At 35.8% G+C, this 22,902-nt stretch overlaps 1 protein-coding gene across 1 annotated transcript; it reads left to right on the forward strand.

The window, feature by feature from the left end:
* The first annotated feature begins 4,086 nt into the window (after nt 1–4,086).
* LOC141680038 (major allergen Mal d 1-like) lies at nt 4,087–6,573 on the forward strand. The gene is made up of 6 exons (XM_074486370.1): nt 4,087–4,173; nt 4,257–4,275; nt 5,008–5,169; nt 5,268–5,389; nt 6,339–6,427; nt 6,537–6,573. The coding sequence occupies exons 1-6, from the start codon at nt 4,087–4,089 to the stop codon at nt 6,571–6,573; spliced, it is 516 nt and encodes a 171-aa protein (XP_074342471.1).
* The last annotated feature ends 16,329 nt before the right edge of the window (nt 6,574–22,902 follow it).

Consider the following 22,902-nt stretch of genomic DNA (forward strand, 5'->3'; position numbering starts at 1 on the left):
TTAAGGTTACAGTTCTAGAAACAAGATATCCAAATTCCATAAATAAAATTTTTAACTTTCTTTAAAAACTCTTTGCAACAATTCTCAATTTCGAAACTTAACCCGCTAGTATAACTTCGAAAAGAAGTATACTAGGCCCAACTATAAAATACACAACTATTATATAATATAATATAAACAACTTTATACAATAACACTTACACTAGTACGCAAACCCTGGACCAACCACCTTCCAAAAGCTTCTTCTTTGCTTCCTCGAATTACGCGGCTAAACATCGCAAGTTAATCCTCACTTGAGGTTAAATTTGAAAACAGGCAAGTATGAGTGAAAGAAATGCTCAACAAGTTCATTATAGCATATATATGGTCGTTTTGATATAAAACCGACATCTGCATTAGAACAAAACATTTTAATATCATAATTGCTGAAACAGAAAATTTAATAAAGAATCGGATAATTGTTTTTCACTATACTCAAAACTCTTTTTTTTTGATATTTTCGAGCGAAATGCTTCAACAATACTTTGGATCTTGACGAGAATAAAACTCGTAAAATAGTTGTAATAACCCCAATTTTTGGAATTTTTGAAACCCTTATGAATAGTGTTTTGCTGATTATGCTGAATAAGAAAATTTTTCATGCCACACTATGTAGGGGCTCTTTTATTGATCTTCTGGGATATCATTAGTACTCTATATGATAAATAAGTGTATGTAAAGATCGTCAGAATCCAAATTCGAACACTTTGATTTTTCCCGAAAATCTACCAGATACAGAAAGAAGTGAGTATAAGGTAACAGGATAAATAAGATTTAAATTCAAGGATTTTAAGAGGGGATCATAAAAAGGAATATAAAATATTGAGGAAGGTTTAGGGGAACCCAAGTGATAAGATCCCGGATATGATTCCTCAAACGATAAACGAGAATGAAAGTTAAGCGAACCATATAACAGATCAGCGGTCATTAGGCAAGTAATTAGGAGTTAATCAAGGAGGTTAGGGATGATGATGTCATCAAACCAACAAGAAGAAGACAAGTGTAACAAGATGACCTAAGCTTGATGACTTAAGCATGACAAGTGGGAAGGATTGGTTGGTTGATTGTGAGCCACACATTCTTCACCATGGTAAAAATTTAATTTAATTCCAAGACAAAAGGAAGCAACCAACCAACAAATATCATAACACAAATACAAATTGAAAGTTGACTTTCCCATTTCAAGAAGAAAGCTCTCGGCTAAAACAAATCCAGCAACTTCAAACTGCCATATCTCCTTCAATACTCACTCAAATATTGTGTTCTATAGCTCATTGGAAAGGTATTGAGATGGCCTACAACTCTTGTTCACAAGTCTCGTCCAAATAAGCATGGTAATATCCTCGTTTTTACAGTTCTTTCAATCGGACTTTTAAAAACTTTAAAGCCTAACTTTGTGTTCTTGATTTCTTTGGAAAGATCAAGCTTGTAGGAGGCTCCATAAGGCTTCCTAGTAACTTTTCACCCTCCAAGAAAGGTATAAATCTTCACACCCTTTAGTAATAAGTTTGAATGTTGAAGTTTTGAGATGGTTTGGATGGATGAGTAGTAATTTGAATGATAAGCATGATTCGAGCTTAAATTGTTAAGTAGTTTAGTTGAATTTGGAGATGTTATAATATATGATTGGATTGAGATCCTTGAGCTTATTATGACTGAAATCAGTAGCATTGATGTGTATCTTGAGTTGTTGTTGATTGGTAGTTGGATTGATATGATTTGGAATGGTAAAAATTTGGAAATCGCGTAAACATAGCCGTCGTAATGTCCGATTTACTTTAGACTGCTTTTGTTCATAACATTAGGACCCGAGAACTCCTTGTTAGGTTTTTACCATTATTATTATTAGATATTTCATGTTACGAGCTTCGTTTTGATATGTGATTCGTTTGAATCCGATGTACGGTTTAGGAGAAACGACCGTTTTATGTAACGGCGTTTCGCGACCGAACCATTACCCCTCGCCTTACTTTGAAACCTTGGTTAAGGACTTTAAATGACTATTTGGGGTATGAAACATTTATGTAAAGTGGATTAGGAAGTTGGTAAGGTGCTCGCGAAAGAATTGCCTTATAACTCTTAATGGCTAATTTATTAAAAATGGTGGAGCCGAGGGTACTCGAGCGACTTAAGTGAATCGTTAAGCGCGAAAGTGAACGTTAGGACTCTAAATGGTTAAAGTCTAGTTTCTTAAGCGACCGGGGTTTAATTCCGACTTATGTTGTTGTTCATAGGTTATCGGACCTACTCTAAGCTTAAGTCCATTCGGGAGCACTCAGGCAAGTTTTCTACTCGTTATACTGTTGTTGTGATGTATATGTGTATATGCATGATCTTGTGATAAATGCATGTTTGTTATTAGCAAATTCTTGCGATATATTGTAGCATGTGATATGGTATATATGCATGCCTGTTTCGTATTCTTGATTTATATATCTGTTGGTTCAAATGCTTATTCGTTGCATAATACCTATGCTAGAGATAAGCGGTATTTGCGTATCACTACAAGAAATAGTAGATACGACATCGGTGCTTAGACATCGGCATGTAATGCACCCGATGTTAAAATCATGTTTAACATCGGTTTAGAAAAAAGCGATGTTGAATACGAATACTGACATCGGTTTCACATAGTAGGCGTTGTCTATGTTCAGAAATTAAAAAGGCCAAATATGTGCTTTTAACTTTGACATCGGTTAATTTTGTTAACCGTTGTCAATGCTCTTTTTTTAAAAAAAATAAAAATTTACTTGTCTTTTCCCCCCTTTCCAGTACACTTTTCCCCCGTTTAATTTTAACAAAATAATTGTTCCCCCTTTACACATTTCATTTTCCTCTTTCCAAAACCATCTCCCCTCTCCCCTCTTTCCCACTTTGCCTGCAGGCCAGACTCTCTCTCTCTCTCAAACATCGATGGCAACTCTCTCTCTCTCTCTCTCTCTCTCCCAAACCTGAACTTCATCTCAAACACCATGACTCTTCCTCATCTCTCGTTTCTTTCTTTCTTTTCTTGCCACTCCCTTTTGTAAACCCTAATTAGAAACTAGTACATAATCGACACTGAAATTGGACCTGATTAAGAACCAAATCGAGCTTCAAATTGGTAAGGTTAGACCTAAATAGTGGCTTTAGAGCTTGGAAAGGGCCATGGGTTTCGTTCCAAAAATATCGTCGAGTTCTTGGGTACATCTCTCTCTCTCTCTCTCTCCCTCACGCTCTCCCCCCCTCTCTCTCCCCCTATCTCTCTCTCCCATGTCTCTCTCCCGATCTCTTTTATTGTTAGTGTTTCAGTTTATTCATTTATGTTAATTTACATTCTTATCTAGTATAGTTCTATTATATATATTTAGGGCTTACCTACTGCTTATATTTTCTACTCTAATTTGGTGACTGTGAGGTGCTAATTTTATCAAAATTAAAAATCTCTGTGTCTTCTCATAGACAATTGGTAATGATTAGTAAGTTTATTGAGTACTAAATGAGGTGTTATGTTTTTTATTTCTATATATTTATATTTGTTTGGGCTTAATTATTATTTATTTAGGCTAATAGGGATAGGGGTGTGATATGGTTATTGGAAATAATTACATGAAGTTGAAGGTATAATGCTTTGTTTTGCTGATATTTAGGTTTTGATATTGGGTAAAGAGGAACCTGAAGCGGCGGTGTCGCCTGCAATGATGCAGTACTAAGTAGTTTAAACAAGAGGTTTTTGATAAGGTTCATCTTGAATTCGATCAGTTTGGTCTTTATATTTATAATTCAAATGTGAAGCAGCTTGTTGATGTTCCTGGATATGAGTACTTTTCTTATCTAGGCCAGAAGACTCAGATGGAGGCAGCTAATCAGGCTAAGATTGATGTTTTGGAGGCCAAGATGAAGGGTGCAATTGGAGCCAAGGAACGAGAGGGACTAACACTACAGAATGCAGCAAAGATCGATGCAGAATCGAAGATTATGTCAACAAGGAGGCAAGGAGAAGGAAATAAGGGGGAGATAAGGGTGAAGACTGAAATGCAGATATATAAGAATTAGAGGGATGCAGAGATGGAGCAAGCGAATGTGGAGTTGGTAACAAAGAAGCCAGTGTGGTCTCAGTCTTCTAAGATGGCGCAGGTGGAGGCAGATGGCGCTGTGTGCTTTTTACATTCGGAAGTTCGTGACCAGTTTTGATGTTACTGCAGAATCATAATTGACCAGTTTTGATGTTACTGCAGAATCATAATTCCCTCGATGGTATGCAATTTCTCAATGATCAAGTGCTATACCAATAATAGCATCCATATTTATGTTGGTACATTTATTATTCCATTTATAAGATTTGTTGTGTGTATTTTGAACTCTCGATCAGTGAGACGAGTACTATGCTGAGATATTCTAGCTTTGGATTCAGTTTATGAGTAACGGTAGCTAGTTGTAGGGATTTATAATGCAACAATATTGCTCATGCTTAATATGATTCTACTTCCCGCAAGGTTTGGCATCTTTGGAGGTGCTGGCAGTCCCTCCTAATAGATGACACTTAAATGGTTTTTTAGTACCCTTGAAGATACTGTGTAGCCAGAAGCCATTTTCTCTACCCGCGTGTTTGCGTACCAACATTTTAGTAATTTGGCCACACACATTTAATTTGCATGTTATCTGAAGTTTCTTAATTTTTTAATTTTTTGTCCTTTATATGTTAGTTGTTTGTGGCAAGTGGGCAACTGATACCTTTTCACAACCTATAGTGCAATGCTTGCAGGCCTTGCATACTGGACAATTCAACGAATTTCACCGAAACAGAATCAAATATATTCATAGTTGTTAAATTAAGCAAACAAGATCTCTGATTCTTAAATTACTATAGATAGATACCTCTCTCATCTAATCTCTATAATCATACAGTTTCTCATACAACATAAAGCTTTTGATTTTGATCTATATTCTTACGTAATTAAGATCTCATGGGTATCTTTACATTTACAGATGAGCTCACATTTCCGGTTGCTCCAGCGAGAATATTCAAGGCTTCAATAGTTGACTCCAAAAATTTAATTCCAAAACTATTACCACATGCTATTAAGAGTATTGAACTCCTGAAAGGAGATGGGGGAGCAGGAAGCATTAAACAGATCAACTTTGTGGAAGGCAAGATGACTCTGGCCTATATACATTTAACATGTACCTCTATTTATTTGCTTTTATTTTGAAAGCATATATTGACAGACCTATTTTCCTGCTCGCAGGAAGCAAAATTAGGTACTTAAAGCACCAGATCGACGACCTCAATGAAGAAAATTATGTGTATAACTACACTTTGATTGAAGGAGAGGGAATGATGGACAAGATTGACAAAATATCGTACGAGGTAAAGTTTGAAGCTTCATGTGCTGGGGGAACCATCCTCCATTTATTTCCACAATCTTGTACATTTCCATCTTATTTTTATATTATTGTATGTTGCCTGTTGTCATGTTGTCCCTAGGATTTCATTATTATATGTAGTTTATTCCTTTAGTAACTTCTTATACTTAGGTAGCTGGCTTGCATATATGATATATATTCTTGCTATATGCTTGCAAGTTTTGTGTTCTATTGTGGTGTTCGAGATTACATCATCGGTGACATTTTATGTATCAAAATATTCATTTTTATAGTCAATTCTGATCTTTTCTGTTGACAATTCAGATGGTTAAAATTATTAATATAGTTTTGGTTCACCATTGTGGGTAATTATTTGGTCACAGTTGGTCCAAACTCGCAATGTTTACAACTGACTTTATTATTATGTCAGGGTGGTGACATCTGGCCGTCAACTTGCAAAGAGTTTGGAGTTGAAGTCTCTGAATGGTCTGGGATTTTCTAAAAGATATGTGTGGTGCTTACACGTAGGTTCCTGCTTTTTATTCTAGTACAATGTTGGTTGATTTGGAGTTCTTTAATTAAGCAGAGCCACTTTGTAACAGATATCTGAGGTGGTCAATAGCATGAAAGATATTATGGATTTCTGCAAAGACCAGAAAGATGGACCTATTGGTATATGCTGTTTACTTTTATTTAATTTACGGGTTCATTTAATATATTATTAAGTTTGAAGTGTCAGCCGCCTTTGTTGCCAATCTGGCTGCCTTTGTTTAGTTGCAACTACTTGTGAGCATCAGAGTTATATTGTTCTCTTGTGCATCATAATCCTGTCAACCAGACTTTCAGGCCTCCAGACACGATAAGGAAGCTCCAGAGAGCAAGGGCTTATTTAAGGTTTGTGATTATGTTTGTTTTTGAAATGAAGTTTGTGATTTTTGTTTTCTTTTGTGTAGCAGAGACCTGATGGAGATGTTGTAGAGTGTGTTTTATCTCACCTTCAACCAGCTTTTGATCACCCCTACTCAAAGGGCAGAAGCCATTGGTACTATACTTGCTTATTCTGCTTCCATTCAATCAATCCAAGCTATGTTTACGACTATTAAGTCAAAATTCGTCGCCTAATGATTTGTCTAAAAGGTTTTTTTATGCAGGAGCCACCTGAGAGGCCAAAACATAATGAATGAATAGATTTTTCGACAGAGGTTATTCAGGCCTGGATGAATACAAGTGAATCATGTCCTGAAGGAACTTTTCCAATCAGAAAAACTACAGAGCAAGATGTTTTAAGAGGAAGTTCAGTCCGGAGATTTGGAAGGAAAATTCGATGAAGAGACACCACAAGCAATGATCCTGAGGTTGATTCTTTACTCAGTTTTAAAATCCGATAACCATTTATATTTAGACTGTGCAATTAAACAGCTAATTTTTTCAAGTGGACTTTCTAAAGCTTCTCATGGAACAAAACCTTTCCTTCTTAATGAATTATATATACCTACACTATTTTTTTGATACAGAAAACTGTATTGTGATACAGAAGTTATCAATTTATAGACAAATCTGTCTATATGGTGTTTTCTTAACTGATCACAAACTATCAGAATGTCGATATTGTTAAACGAAGGGCTAAGCAATCGAAAAGTTCAAAGAAATACAATTAAGCATGGCATAAATCTAACAAGAAGCTGCATGCCATCTTATCAAATTGTGCTTCTAACTGAACTATGATCCTCTGACTATAGCATGCAGTAGCATTGGCCACTGGAGATCAATATTATGGAGCTAAAGCCAGCATTAATGTATGGGCGCCACGAGTAATTGATCAATACAAATTCAGTCTATCACAAGTATGGGTCATTTCTGGTTCCTTTTGAAATGATCTTAATACCATTGAAGAAAATGTGAGGATCGTTACAACAACTTGTATTTGATTTAACTATAAGATGATTACTAGTCCAATATTAAATCTGCTTCAGTAGTTTAATTCCAGTCACTTTCCTTCTTGGATCATCAGCTTGGTCTGCTGGGCTTTTACACTGTCACTGTGGTACAATTCCTAAGATGGAGTACACACACATATACACACATACTCACTATTATAACATTTTAAGGGAAGAAGTCAAGCAGGCCACCTACAACTGACAGTTTGGCTGATGCTTTGGCAATTGCGCAACATCATGATGCAGTTAGTGGTACTTGCAAGCATTAGAGATATTTATAATGTCGGATGTAATAACTAAGGAATTTGGGTTTTATTGTTATTGGTTGGGATGTTTATTTTGGACTTGAATATATGTACGAATTGAGTTTGTTGGATTCAATGTTAAGAAATTTGCTATCAATATATCTTTATGTTTCTGTTGGATATTTTTGGATGTTTTTGGTTGGATGTTGCGTTGTTTGGTATTTTTTTGGTTGTGTAAATGCAATTGGTTCATGTGGCTGTAAAACAGGACCAGGATGGCTTGTAATTTACACCACATTAACATCACAATGGTAAATATAAACCGATGTAAAAAATGTATAAAAGACATCATGTAAAATAATAATAAACAAAAAAGAACTAAAAACCGATGTGAAATAGTCATTTGACATCGGTTCTGAAAAGAAACTCAATGTATTTTAAGTCAAATAACATCGGTTAGAGAAATTGGCTGATGTTAAACAAAAAGATTTAACATCAGTTTCTTGAAGAACACCCATGTCTTATCCATCATTTCACATCGGGGGGCTAATTTAACCGATGTCTGATCAAATATTTCACATCGGACAACTAATCTAACCGATGTCTGATCTAGCATTTCACATCGGTTTGTTCGAAAGAATTTTAATAAATGGCTTTTAGAGCTTGTAGGTTTCATGTTTTAATGGATAAATATCTCATAATATACTCATATTCACCTAAAAATACTGTAATATAAGCTGAAATTTGTTGTAAAGACATCACATTTAATCTTAAAACCGATGTATAGCACTGTAATAGACATCGGCTGTTAACCGATGTCAAAGGCTGATGACATTTAACATCACACGCGAAGACATCGGTTCAGATTTTTTTTAACATCGGTTCTGAACCGATGTCTAATCCCATATTTCTAGTAGTGGATCAAAAGGTGAACTTTTTCTAAAACCGGGAGGCGAGGCTCCCGAGTATAATATATATTTATATATATATATATATATATATATATATATATTGATATAGTTTTTAAAACTATTAATCGAATAAGGTTTATTCGATAACTTTATTTTATTTAATGAATATTATTACGAATATTCATTCGAGGGCTTATGACTCCTTTATTTTATTTAATGAATATTATTACGAATATTCATTTGAGGGCTTATGACTTCTTTATTTTATTAAATGAATATTATTTTGAATATTCATTCGAGGGTTTATGACTTCTTTATTTTATTAAATGAATATTATTTTGAATATTCATTCGAGGACTTATGACTCCTTTTATTTTATTATTTGAATATTATTTGAATATTCATTCGAGGGCTTATGACTCCTTTATATTATTTATTGAATATTATTTGAATATTCATTCGAGGGCTTATGACTCAATTTATATTATTTAATGAATATTATTTGAATATTCATTTGAGGATATATGACTCCGATTATTTGCTGAGATATATTCTTTATTTTATTAAAGAATAAGGTGTCGATAATCAAACTTATCTTTGATTATTCAAATAAAGATAGTACTTTCGTATAAGTATATCTTTGGTTATTTAATACTCATTTCAAGTATAAGTTTTAAAACTTCTACTTCAATTATTTTTATAAAGATTATTCTTTATGGGAATATTATTTAAATAATAATATTCAGATATTTTCTAATATATTGGGACTGATTTATTTCACTAAATCAGCATTACTCCAAACACTCTTTAAAGTGTTTTCGAGTCTTCAAAATGATTTTTAAAAGTTAGAGCGGATCCCAAAACTCATTTTTATATTTAAGATCTTTCTTTTAAAGGGGATTTAAATACTCGTTCAAAACTTGAGGGATCCGGCTCAGTGGTGTATTTTACATTCGCAACGAGGTTGCTGTTTTGAGAAAACATCTTGATTACTTGCCCATCGTTCGGGAAGTTCATCTATTTGAGTCGGCATAAGCAACATGGGCTCAGTGGGCGTCCATGAAAGTGTAAGTGGCTCAGTGGGAGTCCATCAAATGCGTAAGTGGCTGAGTGGCAGTCCAGCATAAGGTCCTATTGCGGCCAGGGTGATGACCAGTGGGGAATTCGTCCATCTACTAGTAGAAAAGGTTACTTATTGGTATCTTTTCCTGAACAGCAAGATATCAGGTTTATGCCAAGGTTTTCTCCTTTCCAAATTCATTGGATATTGCAACTCTGTTTATAATTTTCATAACAGAGGTTTTCAAGGAGTGTATGAAATGTATATATATAGGTGTATATATATATCGGGATTTAATGAAGTATCTCGTAACTTCATTATTTATAATGATATTCAAAGATTGAATCTATTCAAATCTTGTCTTGTAGTCTCATCTATGTAGTGAACTTTTGAACTGATTATAACTTGAACGGTGGTAGTTCAAGTAATATTTGGAAAAGATATAAGTATATTGGGGTATCTTGTAACTTCATATTTTCAACTTATATCTAGTTAATGATTATCTTATGCATATCAAAGATTTTCAGAAAAATGTTGAGATAAGGGTAGATATATGAGATCAACTTGCAACGATATTTTTATACAGTTATAAACTGGAACTCTGTGTATATTATGCATGGAAGAGGACTTCCAAGATTTTGAAAAGTATATATGTATATATACTGAATATTTTGCGACTTCATCGCATTAAGATATCAAACTTGGTTCATTTCTTTTGACCAAGACTTTCATGAGTACTATGAGAAGGCTCATATATTGTTAATCATTATACATATTATTTTGGTGGGCTTGCTGCTCACCCTTGCTTTCTTCTTTCATCACACAACAACAGATAAAAAAGATGAACAGGGCCAAGCTCCCGATTCGCAAGCGGTTAGAAAATGTTCTGCAGTCTTCTGGAAGCGTTGATGCCGCCGTAGCTGAGGTAGGAGCTACCAATAGGCTAGGTTTTCAACTATTGATGAACCAGACTTATGTATAATATGAATTGTAATAATGGCAAGGAATATGTAAATTTATTCAGAACCTTTTTAAGGTGTAACGGTTTATAATTGTGGAATATAAGGACTTGTGTTATTTTTGAGTGTTCATCTCTGAGACTATAACTTGTGGTGTGTGTGTTTATTGTGGGGTCACAGTACAGAGTAGTTGATTATTTATTAAGATTGGGTGTTATTAAGGGAAATGGAACTCGTGATAACCCGGATCCCCGACCCCGGATTTGGGGGTGTTACAGAAATGGTATCAGAGCTAAGCGTTATAAACCTCAGAGATGATATGACGTTAAGATAATAAGTTCACTAAGATAATAAGAACTCTTGCCAAGTTCCTAGTCGGGCTACCTAACGTAGTAGTGACAGTTAAAACCCTTATGGGAAACCTTATAAATATCGTGATAGAAGCGTAGTTCGTTATCGTATATGGTAGCGGGACTCCGAACCCTGAGGTTGAGGAGCAACAACGTGATGATGTTTTATTACTTATTGGAGATCAGATTATGGATCCGATAGAGCATCCTAACGCGGGATCGGATGATGTTCATGTTGATGATGTTGTCCTAGAAGGGATAGTTGCTGAGGAGGATCTCATGGAAGATCCTGACAAGAATGAATAAAGGACCACTGATGAATTGATGACCATGAATAGGTCGACTACCAGAGGTAGAATTGGTCGGTCACTATCGGAGGTTCGTTCAAGTTTGTAAAGATAGTAGCCCCTTTAACGCGGCTTACTCATAAGACTGAGAAGTTCGAATGGACAGAGAAATGCGAGAACAGCTTTTAAGAACTGAAGCAATGATTGGTGACGGCCCCTATGATGGCATTACCGGATGGAAAAGGAGATTTTGTGATCTGTAGTGACGCTTCATATAAGGAATTAAGGTGCTTCTTATACAGCACATCAAGGTAATCGTGTACGCGTCAAGACAATTAAGGGAATATAAAATTCGATATCCCCACCCATGAGCTTGGGCTCGTGGCAATAGTTGTGCCCTAAATATTGGAGGCACTACTTGTATGGAGAGAAGTACGAGATTTACACAAGCCATAAGTGCTCTAGTGCATTTTCACGCAAAAAGAGCTCAACATGTGCCAAATGAGGTGGTTAGAGCTAATCAAGGATTACGATTATGAGATTCTTTATCATTCGGGGAAAGCCAATGTGGTGACTGATGCCCTTAGTAAAAAGGAGAGACTCAAGATGATAATGTCTTTGAGAGAGTTTATAAGAGGTTTTGAGAAAATGGAAATAGAAGTGAAGGTAACCGGAGCCGGTGCCGAAAAGCTGTTTGAGATTGCAATACAGCCCGAATTATTGGAAAAGAACAGATTGTGCCAGAAAAAGTGATGAATGAAGGCAGAGAGCCAACAAATAGATAAGAGATTAATACTGAGAAAGATGATAAGGGAATAATGAGGTATTCCTACAGAATTTGGGTTCCAAATGTTCAAGAGCTTAAAGATGAGATCTTAGATGAAAGCTAGTTTGAGGAATAAGATTTAGAGCAAACCCTGAATGTGATAGTCAGGGAGGTCGCCATCAAGATAGAAGGAACCCATAACATGATGAAGTGGAAAAGAGGATTTAAAATATGCAGGAGGACCCCTATTATGGGGAGGAGGATGGAATGTTCAGACTAAGGAAACAGAAGTCGAGTAAGGAAAAGAGACCCGAGACGGTACTCCTATACGAAAATTTATGGACCTTTCTAGACAGAACTTAGACTATTATCCCCAACCACCACCCTGAGGAAACAATGCGGTGAGAAATTCTTTCAGGACCTTTAAGTCGCTAAGCCCTTAGAGTTCCAAGGAACAAGCTGACCCAGTCGAGGCAAGAGCCTGGCTAAAGGAAATATAGGAATCATTTGAGATTCTAAATGATGGACGAATCACAAAAGACTATTTTTGTCACTTACCCTCCTAAGAGAAGGGCCACCACTGGTGAAAGACCAAGAAAGGCACGGAGCCAGAGGTTAGAATAAACTGATTAAAGTTCAGTCAATTGTTTTTGGGAAAGTAATTCCCAAGGTTATGGAGATAGTGTAAAAGCTTTAGAGTCAGAACAAAGGCGGACGAGTATGATGAAATATGAAGCTAAGTTGTAAAAGTTGTCAATATTCGTTCTGATGACAAGAATCCCAGAACGATGTGATGCTTGAAGTCAATGATTAGTGGGTTCATGAAATAATGATAAGAGAAAGGAAAATAAAAAGAAACTGAAGTGGAAAGGAATATAAAGGCAATAGAGTTTGAGGAATGATAAGGGAGTTGGGTATGAGGAGACCCTAAAGACTCGTAGCAATAGAAATAGAAAAGTATGTAATCGTTAGGATGAGGGTGATTCACCATGAGTTAAAGTTGATGATTGAAGGAATAAGAGATACATATATTTTATCCCCTGTAAGTTGGGAGGATTTGAGGAAACCTTGAGATAGTTCGAAGGATAAATATTGAGACGCGGATAGACTGAAGAGACAAGGAAGTAAGAAATTAGGAAAATTGGATGAAGGAAGTGACCTTCAAGAATGTGAAGTGTAAGACCGGTGGCTTGATACCCAGGAAGGGAGACGCCAGGTATGAGAGATATCCCAATATTGAGATGACTGTTGAGATAAACAACAAAAGTAAATACGGAATTATTAAGAAGAAGTTCACGTTGAACACGACAAACATCTTCTAGAACATCCCTGTTATCATTACTGAATCAGGCAAGAAAAGCGGATAACCGTTCTTATCTTTTGGAGGCCATATTGATTGACCTCATTTTGAATACAGATGTTATTGTGAAATTAGGCATATACTATCGAGGTGGAAATGATTGAATAAGATACCCTTATCAGGGATATATGACTTGATTTATCCATGGAAGGATGCATGTACCTTTTAAAGGTGGAATTAAGGATAGAACATCGGTAACTTAAAATGAATCCTCGGGGAATGCATAAAGGTTGGAATTTCACCCTTAATAGGGATAGTATGAGTTTTGACAGTATGAATTGGAAAGGATTAAGGTAATAACAACCTTTAAGAATCAGTGGAGAAATTTTTTAGAAGTATATAGACAATGATTCTGGTATTAATAAATGGTATCTTGATATGCCCTGTATCTAGGGAATACAGGAGGAACGATTCGAGGATAACCTTAGAGGTTTTACAAGGAGAAAGGTAATATTCAAAATTCTCAAGAATAAAAATGGTGATAAAGGAAATATGACGTAATTATAATGATGCCAAGTGGGGCACGTGTTGTGGCACCCTCCAAACCCGGGTCAGAAGTTTGGGGTCCACACACACACCTTAATTATAACCTGCTTATAACAATAATAAAGATACTAATAATATATGCAATGACCCTACTTACCAACCACCACGGACCGCAACAGGTTAAAGTATGCACACAAGCCAAACACACTAATATATTACAAACCGTTTAAATCCCAACTATTTCAAATTCAAACTGAGTATTAAACATTATTACAACTTTTACAAACTTAAATTATTCCAAAAGAAGCCTACTAGCTCAGCTTTCTTAACCTGAACCCCTAGCTCTCGCGCTGGACTGGGCATCCTCTTTACCAACTGGTTCATTTTTAACTGGAAAGAATATAAACAACATCGCACAAATGAGCTAACTAGCTCAGCAAGTCACAATGACAAAATTGAGAATAATGATCATCAGGTGAATATGGTTATGATATCAAGTGAACAATGGATTATGATTTAGAATTGGATATTATACTTTTAATTTTAAAACCAAGGTTAGGCTGCTGATCAGTCACGCACTAACCCCGAGCAAGGCACACAACATTGCTCTAACTACTGAATCCAAGGCACACATTGGCCTAACTTGACCATTATATGGTCTGACCACGAATCTGGTCCACAATTTTATAAAAACAATCCAATTCTAACATAATAACAGAATATGCAATAATAAACAATAACTGAAATCATTAACAACAATAAATGTTTAACAATGAAAGGGTTTCAATCCTTGTAAAGATCAACAAGGTACTTTCAAAGCTTGAATGCTGGGTAATGAAAGAATTGGATAACAAAGGAAACAACGTTTCAGGGTTTCAAGGATTTGGTCTTTCAAAGCATAAGATATCATGGATTGAGTATATAATAATTCAGTTCAGTGTCTGGTATTTAGTTTGTATGTATTTATGGAGTAGTATCGTAGATTTGTGGTTCTTGTTTGGGTATACAATAATCAATGGATTAGAAAGAATATGGTTCATAGCTCAAGAACAATAACTGAAATCAGGATTTAGGTTTCCGTGCTTCAAAGCACTTGCAATGTCAACAAGACTATCAAGAATTATAATATCTCGAGAAAGTTCAGAACACTTGCCTGATATTAGCTTACTATCCTGCACTTGCTTTCAATCTCAATCATCTTATTCCTCAACTACCTGTTTCCTTTTCCTACGTCTTGCCTCTTCTGCTCACATATCATAAGCATCTATCAATCATCAACTCACAGGATTCTATTCAACACATACTTCTATCTACCCTTCATTTTACCCAAATCCGATTAACGGATTGAAATCTATGCAATAACCAAGTAAACATCGAATATATAGACCGATAGTCAAACAACGGGTCACGTATAACACATAATACATCACGTAATCAATGACATATCATCTATAAAGAAGTCTCGGGTCATAAATATGCTTTCGGGTATTTAAAATGATTTTTAAAACATTTTTCAGAATTAAAACAGGTCGTTGGATCAATTTCGGGTTAATAAACAGGGTTCGGTTGGCCCATTCTGGCTCCTAAATAATTTTAGAATAATTATCGAGCCATGGAAATAATTTAGAATAATATTTTAAGGCTCGAAACTATTTTTCAGAATTTTTAAATCATTTTTAAATAATTAAATCTAGTTAAATAACTAATTAAAATCAATTAATAATTAATTAAATCAATTAATCAATTAATTTTTGAATTAATTGACCAATTAATCAATTATAAATTAACTGAAATTAATTAACTAATTAATTCAGATTTATTTGTGAATTAAAAATAATTTTCGGAATTAAAATAATAATTTTCAGAATTTTCAGAAATTAAAAATGAATTTTTATAATAAAAATAAATAGGAAATATGATTTTTAAACATTTTATAAACAGGAATCCTATTTTTGAAAACTTTGCAAACTACAGGGACTAAACTTCACCATCTTCAAAAATACAGGGACTAAACTGCAATTTTGCAGTTTCCATCGCCGGAAAATCGGGGGTGGCCGGAGAAGACGATCTCGGCGTCCTCACCCCACCAACACCTCCAGATCAACACTACACAACACCAGGAACTTGTTCATGCATTCAAAACATTCTAATCATCCCTGTTCTGGCCGGAAATTGGCCAAGAACATCGCCGGTTTCCGGCGAACATCGCAAATCTTTAAAACACAACTCCCTTCGATTCAAGCATCCTCTGTTAACGAGCTATATATCAATCAATTGCAAATTTTATAAGGAACACAACCCACTATAAATCAACAGCTAATAACCCCTGAATCAAAAACCCCCAAATTTCAATTGAAAACATTCATACGGGTTATAAACCCTAATTTTGAAATTCGAAAATTAAACCCACTTTTGAGCATGTTATTGAACTCCAAATCAGACGTATGACATATGAAAATCATCAGTAAAACAAGCTCTACAACATGCAATCATCAAATCATACAAACAATCATCCGAACAAAAATTCATATTTTTAATAAAATAAATTCGAAAATAAAATTTTTTTTAGAAAAATACCCTTGATTTCTGCAGTGAAATAAAGCTCAGAATCTGATAGAACACCTCAAATCCTTCGTTTTGGTTACTCAAGCTTTAAAAACAGAGATCGGTAACGCCTTCGTTTTGCTGTTTGATTCTTAGAACAGTTTTAAGAAATTAGGGTTTTTCTCTGAAAATTATATAATTAACTATCAGCAAATGATTTTGATACGAAATAAAATACGGTAAAAGGCTATTTATAATTATGGAAAATTTGTATCCCGTTGGATCATTCCGGATATAAAACAGTACGTTTATTTGTAAAAACTGAACCAAACGGTATCGGTTTTCGGGATAATTATCCAAATTAGTACAATTTGTACTGCGGTCTTGGTCTCAGCACCTGGTTACACGTATTACGAAGTGATAATTGGGATAGTTTAATAAAAAGCTCCCGTTAATCGAGAATACGGGTTTTATTGATTTACCGAAACGAATATTGTATCGAAAATGTTGCGCCGGGACTCGCGCAGGACAAACCGTAAGCCGGATCGAAAAAGTCGAAAGATGGAATATGCTCGGAATATTACAATTAGGTTAGGAAGGAGTTCTCGAACGAGTTTCGGGTTCCAAAAACGTAACAACGGTTGACGTCGGTTGGTTCCCGTTTTTATAAAATAGATTTTAATTACCCGAAAAAAGATTTTAGAAATTTCATATGATTCTTATAAATCCATAAACCAACATAAAAATAATTAGGAAGATATGACAATTATCTATATTTTATTTTGGACATATAAAAATTAAAATGCTCAATTAATATTATTTTTGAATATTCAAGTACAGATAACACTTAACAATTAACTCACAGAATAGATACTGAACACACATAATAATTGTATAATAGCAAATATAATTACACAATATATCCCGGATATTACATCCTTCCCCCCTTAAAAGGATTCTGTCCTCAGAATCTCTAAGAAAACAAATGAGGGTACTTTTCTCTCATATCACTTTCTAACTCCCAGGTTGACTCTTCAACCTTTGGGTTTCTTCACAATACTCTTACTAACTTTACCACTTTATTTCTCAATACTTTCTCTATTGCCTCTATAATATCTATCGGACTCTCTACATATGATAAATCTGCCTGAAGCTCTATTGGCTCATATTCTATTACATGCCTGGAGTCTGGATTATATTTCTTGAGCATCGATACATGAAAAACATTATGAATGTGCTCCATGTGCGGAGGTAGCGCCAATTCGTAAGCTACTTTGCCAACGTGCTTTAGGATCTCAAAAGGTCCGACATATCTTGGGCTTAGCTTCCCTTTCTTTCAAAACCTCGTTAGTCCTTTCCATGGTGATACTTTCAGTAATACCAAGCTTCCTTCTTCAAATTCCATGTCTTTCCTTGATTGGTCTGCATATTTCCTCTGACGATTTTGAGCGGCTATTAATCTTTTCTGGATAAGTTCAACAACTTCCTTTGTCTGCTGTACCAGTTCAGGTCCAAGTATCTTGCGTTCTCCTACTTCGTCCCAATATATTGGAGATCTACATTTGCGTCCATAAAGGGCTTCATAGGGTGGCATTCCAATACTGGCATGATAACTGTTGTTGTAAGCAAACTCTACCAGAGGTAAATGTCCGTCCCAACTTCCTTTGAAATCAATAGCACAAACACGTAACATATCCTCGATTGTCTGGATCGTTCTTTCACTTTGGCCATCCGTTTGGGGGTGATAAGCTATACTCATATTCAGTCTTGTTCCCAAACATTCTTGAAAACTCTTTCAGAATCTTGAATTAAACCTTGGATCTCGATTAGATACGATAGACACTGGAACTCCATGACGAACTACAATTTCTTTTAGGTACATATGGACCAACTTGTCGAGCGAAAATCTTTCATTTATAGGCAAAAAATGAGCTGACTTGGTAAGTCTATCCACTATAACCCAAATGGCATCATGCTTAGCCCTTGTCCTTGGTAATCCAACTATGAAATCCATGGTAATATGTTCCCACTTCCACTCTGGAATCTCCAATGGTTGTAGCAATCCACTTGGTCTTTGATGCTCTGCTTTAACTCTCTGACAGGTATAACATTTGCTAACCCATTCCATAATTTCTCTCTTCATATCTGGCCACCAATAATTCTTCTTTAAATCTCTGTACATTTTGGTACTCCCTGGATGGATGGAATATCTTGAACTATGTGCTTCTTGTAAAATTTCATTCTTTAACTCTGTCACTGGTGGAATCCAGATTCTAGATGAAAATCTCAAAATGCCTTGATCATCCTTCTGCGTGCATAATTCTTCACCTACCAAACGATTTATATCTTGATCCATTACATCTTTCTGACATTTCTTTATTTTCTCCAACAACTCTGGCTGGAAAGTCATACTGTACACTTTCGCTTCCTCAGGTTCGCAAACTCTAATTTCCAATTCCAATTTCTGAAATTCCTTATATATATCTTCAGGTATTGATAACTCATTTAACTTTTCCTTCCGACTTAATGCGTCTGCCACCACGTTCGCCTTACCGGGATGATAATTAATCGAGCAATCATAATCCTTGATCAATTCTAACCATCTCCTTTGCCTCATATTAAGTTCCTTCTGGGTAAATATATATTTCAAACTTTTGTGATCCGTGAAAATCTCACACTTTTCTCCATACAAATAATGTCTCCAAATCTTCAAAGCAAAAACTAAAGCTGCTAGCTCCAAGTCATGAGTAGGATACTTTTGTTCGTGTGGTTTCAATTGCCTTGACGCATACGCAATCACCTTGTCGTGCTGCATAAGAACACATCCTAATCCTTTGTAGGAAGCATCGCTATAAATTACGAAATTCCCTTGATCGTCTGGAAGTGACAAAACAGGTGTTGTGATTAATCTCCGCTTCAATTCCTGAAAACTTTCTTCGCACTTGTCATTCCATATAAACTTTTCATTCTTTCGTGTAAGCTTTGTTAATGGTGTGGCAATCCTTGAGAAACTCTGAACGAATCGTCGATAATATCCTGCCAATCCCAAGAAACTTCTTACCTCAGTGGGTGTTCTCGGTCTCTCCCAATTCGTAATTGCTTCGATCTTTGCCGGGTCCACTTTGATCCCTTCGTTACTGACTATGTGTCCTAAGAACTGAACTTCTTGTAGCCAAAACTCACACTTCGATAATTTAGCATATAACTTCTTTTTCCTTAAAATCTCCAAAGTTGTCCTTAAATGTTCCGCATGATCCTCCTCCGTCTTTGAATAGATTAAAATATCGTCTATAAATACTATAACGAACTTGTCCAAATATTCCTTGAAAATTCTGTTCATCAGGTCCATAAACGCTGCTGGGGCATTGGTCAATCCAAAAGACATCACTAAAAACTCGTAATGTCCATACCTTGTTCTGAAAGCTGTCTTTGGTATATCTTCTGGTTTGATCTTTAGTTGATGATATCCCGATCTTAAATCGATCTTAGAGAAATACTTGGCTTCCTTCAATTGGTCAAACAAATCATCAATTCTGGGTAACGGATACTTATTCTTGATTGTCAACTTGTTGAGCTCCCTATAGTCGATGCACAGTCTCATGCTTCCATCTTTCTTCTTGACAAATAATACCGGTGCACCCCACGGGGATACGCTGGGTCTGATTACTCCTTTCTCTAACAATTCCTGCAATTGCTTTGCTAGCTCTTTCAACTCAACAGGCGCCATTCTGTACGGGGCCTTGGATACTGGTTCTGTTCCAGGTGCTAAGTCGATCGCAAATTCAATTTCTCTATCTGGAGGAAGTCCTGGCAATTCGTCGGGAAATACGTCTGGAAATTCATTCACTACTGGGATATCTTCAAGTTTTGCTGGCTCCTGACTTTTATCAATCACGTATGCTACGAAATGCTCGCATCCTTGCCGTAGTAACTTCTTGGCTTGAATCATCGTTAAGAACTTCTTTACTTGTTTCTGACCTTTGAACGTTACTATTCTTTCGTCTGGCGTTTTCACCATTACTTTCTTATTTCGACAATCTATCTGAGCATCATGCTTAGATAACAATCCATCCCTAATATCACATCAAATTCTCCTAACTTAAATGGTATCAAATCTACACAAAACTTACTACCAAAAATCTCAACCTCACAATTCTCACAAACTTGATTCACAGCTACACGTTCTTGATTTGCTAACTCCACAGTCATTATTTCATTTAAGCACTCAACTGGACAATTTAATTTACTAACAAAATCTTGTGAAACAAACGATCGAGTTGCTCCCGAATCTATTAACACTTTGGCACATAAAGAGTTCACATTAAGCGTACCTGCCACGACATCCGTATCCTGGATCGCATCCTTCACCGACATGTCAAAAACTCTAGCCCTCGGAGTCTCATTCACTGTTGGGGTAGATCCCATAATTCTCAATGCATTACTAACTGGGGCTGGTGTCTTGCAATCCCTGGCCATATGTCCTGGCTTCCCACATTTAAAGCATGTAAATCCAATGACTGGAACTTTCACTGCTGGATTCCGGATAGGTTGATCTTTATTTGCTGGCTCTCTTGCTGGCTGATTTCGGCACTCCCTCGAGTAGTGCCCTTTCGGGTTGCATTTAAAACATACCACATTCAACTTGTTACAAACTCCTCCATGCTTCTTTCCACATACTTGACAATCTGGAAAAGTTAATCTCAACTAATTCGGCGGATTCACATTAGCCGGACGATTGCCCTGGCCTCCGTCTCCTGCATTTTGTCTCCTGAAATTAAAATTTCTCCCTGGCTGAAACTTGCCCTTCTTAAAATTTGGAAACTTCCCTGTTTGTGACTGACCCTCACTTTCCTCAACTTTCCTTTTCTTGCTTTCCTTATCTTTCTGGAACATCTCACTCTCTGTCTCTGCGATCATAGCCTTCTATACAACCCCGGCATAGGTATCCAATTCAAAAATAGCTACCTTCCCCCTGATCCATGGCTTCAAGCCTTGCTGGAATCTCTTAACTTTCTTTCTATCAGTATCAACATACGACGGCACATACCTTGACAATTCCTCAAACTTCCCCTCATAATCTGTTACCGACATATTCCCTTGCTTTAACTCTAAAAACTTCAGCTCCATTTGATCCTGAACAAACTGAGGAAAATACTTTTCTAAAAACAATTCCTTGAACCTTTTCCAACTAATAACATTTGTGCCTTCCAGTGTCTTCACCATTTCCCACCAATAGGTGGCCTCATTCTTCAGATAGTAACTTGCAAACTCAACCTTCTGTTCCTCTTTCACTCTCACTAAGGCAAATGCCTTTTCTATTTCCTTTAACCAAACATTTGCTTCAATTGGCTCTAAGGAACCCTTGAATTCTGGTGGGTTTATTTCCTGAAAAGTTTTGAAAGTTACTTGGGGATTGGTCTGTCTTTGTTGTTGTTGTGCCAGGTGAACTGTTTGTTGGGCCAAGATTTTAAGAATCTGGGCTATTGCTGGGTCCATGGGTCCTGGGTTCACATTCTGGGTTGTATCATCTTGGTTATTATTGTTGTTGGTTTCTTCATTCTGGGTGTTGGTGCAGGTATTTCTTCTGGGAGGCATTTTCTGTAAAGAATCAATCAACTTATTTAGCTTTTGAATCAATCTTTTACATAAAAGAATAGTTTTGCAAAACAGAAATATTTCTTTTTGAAAACAGTTGTGACTAAATAAATTGCATGCTTTTTTTTTACAGAATATAAACAGTTATGGAAAACAGGGACATGGTATCATAGGGTATAACTGGTGCAATAAATAAGGTAAGGTAAAACAGGTGCGATAAAATAAATGACAGTGTTGGAAAGGAAAAAGGTACTGATATATATAGATCAAAAGTTTTAGGATAGTACAAGCGTAAAGATGCTTCGAAAGTCAAAGCAAAAAGGGTACAACAACCTACTCACTAGTCAGCATCGCTGTAAGTCATATGTCATAGCCTATTTGTATATTCGAGGATTTAACTCAACTCAAATAAGAATGTAATAAGTAAATAGTGGATCGACCGTCAGAGAGATCTCGCAAAGTAACATCTGTCAGGGGATTCAGAAACAAGGTTCATCTACAGACTTGAGGAGTTAATTCACTGGAAGAAGTTCAAGAAATTGATCAAGCCTCAGTGATGCAAATCAAGATTGTGGATTTAATCAAGTGACAGAGATCTCGTCAGGGTATCAAAGAATTACAAGGATTTAATCTAAAGAAAATCAAAGTATCAAAGTCAAGACATGAAGAAACGTCACGGAAGTTAGTCACTCATGAACCAGACAGTACATCGAGTGTCAACATTGAAGTGGTGGAATTGATTCATATATCTCAGTGATTTTCAGAAGATTTGCAGAAGAATGGGTGTTATTGAAGACTAGAATTAATTCTCTATTAATTAATTAAGTCATCTAATTTAATTAAGAAAATAAATTATATCTGCGAAGAATAATTTATTTATTAATTGAATTAATTGATTAATTAATTCTGAATTAATTTTAGGAATTTTCAGAATTTAAATTGGATTAAAATTCATTTAAATTCAGCAAGTCAAACTGATTGTACTAGTATGACAATCGGTATGACAATCAATAGTCA

The sequence above is a fragment of the Apium graveolens genome, chromosome 8 (genome assembly GCF_009905375.1).
Source record: "Apium graveolens cultivar Ventura chromosome 8, ASM990537v1, whole genome shotgun sequence".
Lineage (NCBI taxonomy): Eukaryota > Viridiplantae > Streptophyta > Magnoliopsida > Apiales > Apiaceae > Apium > Apium graveolens.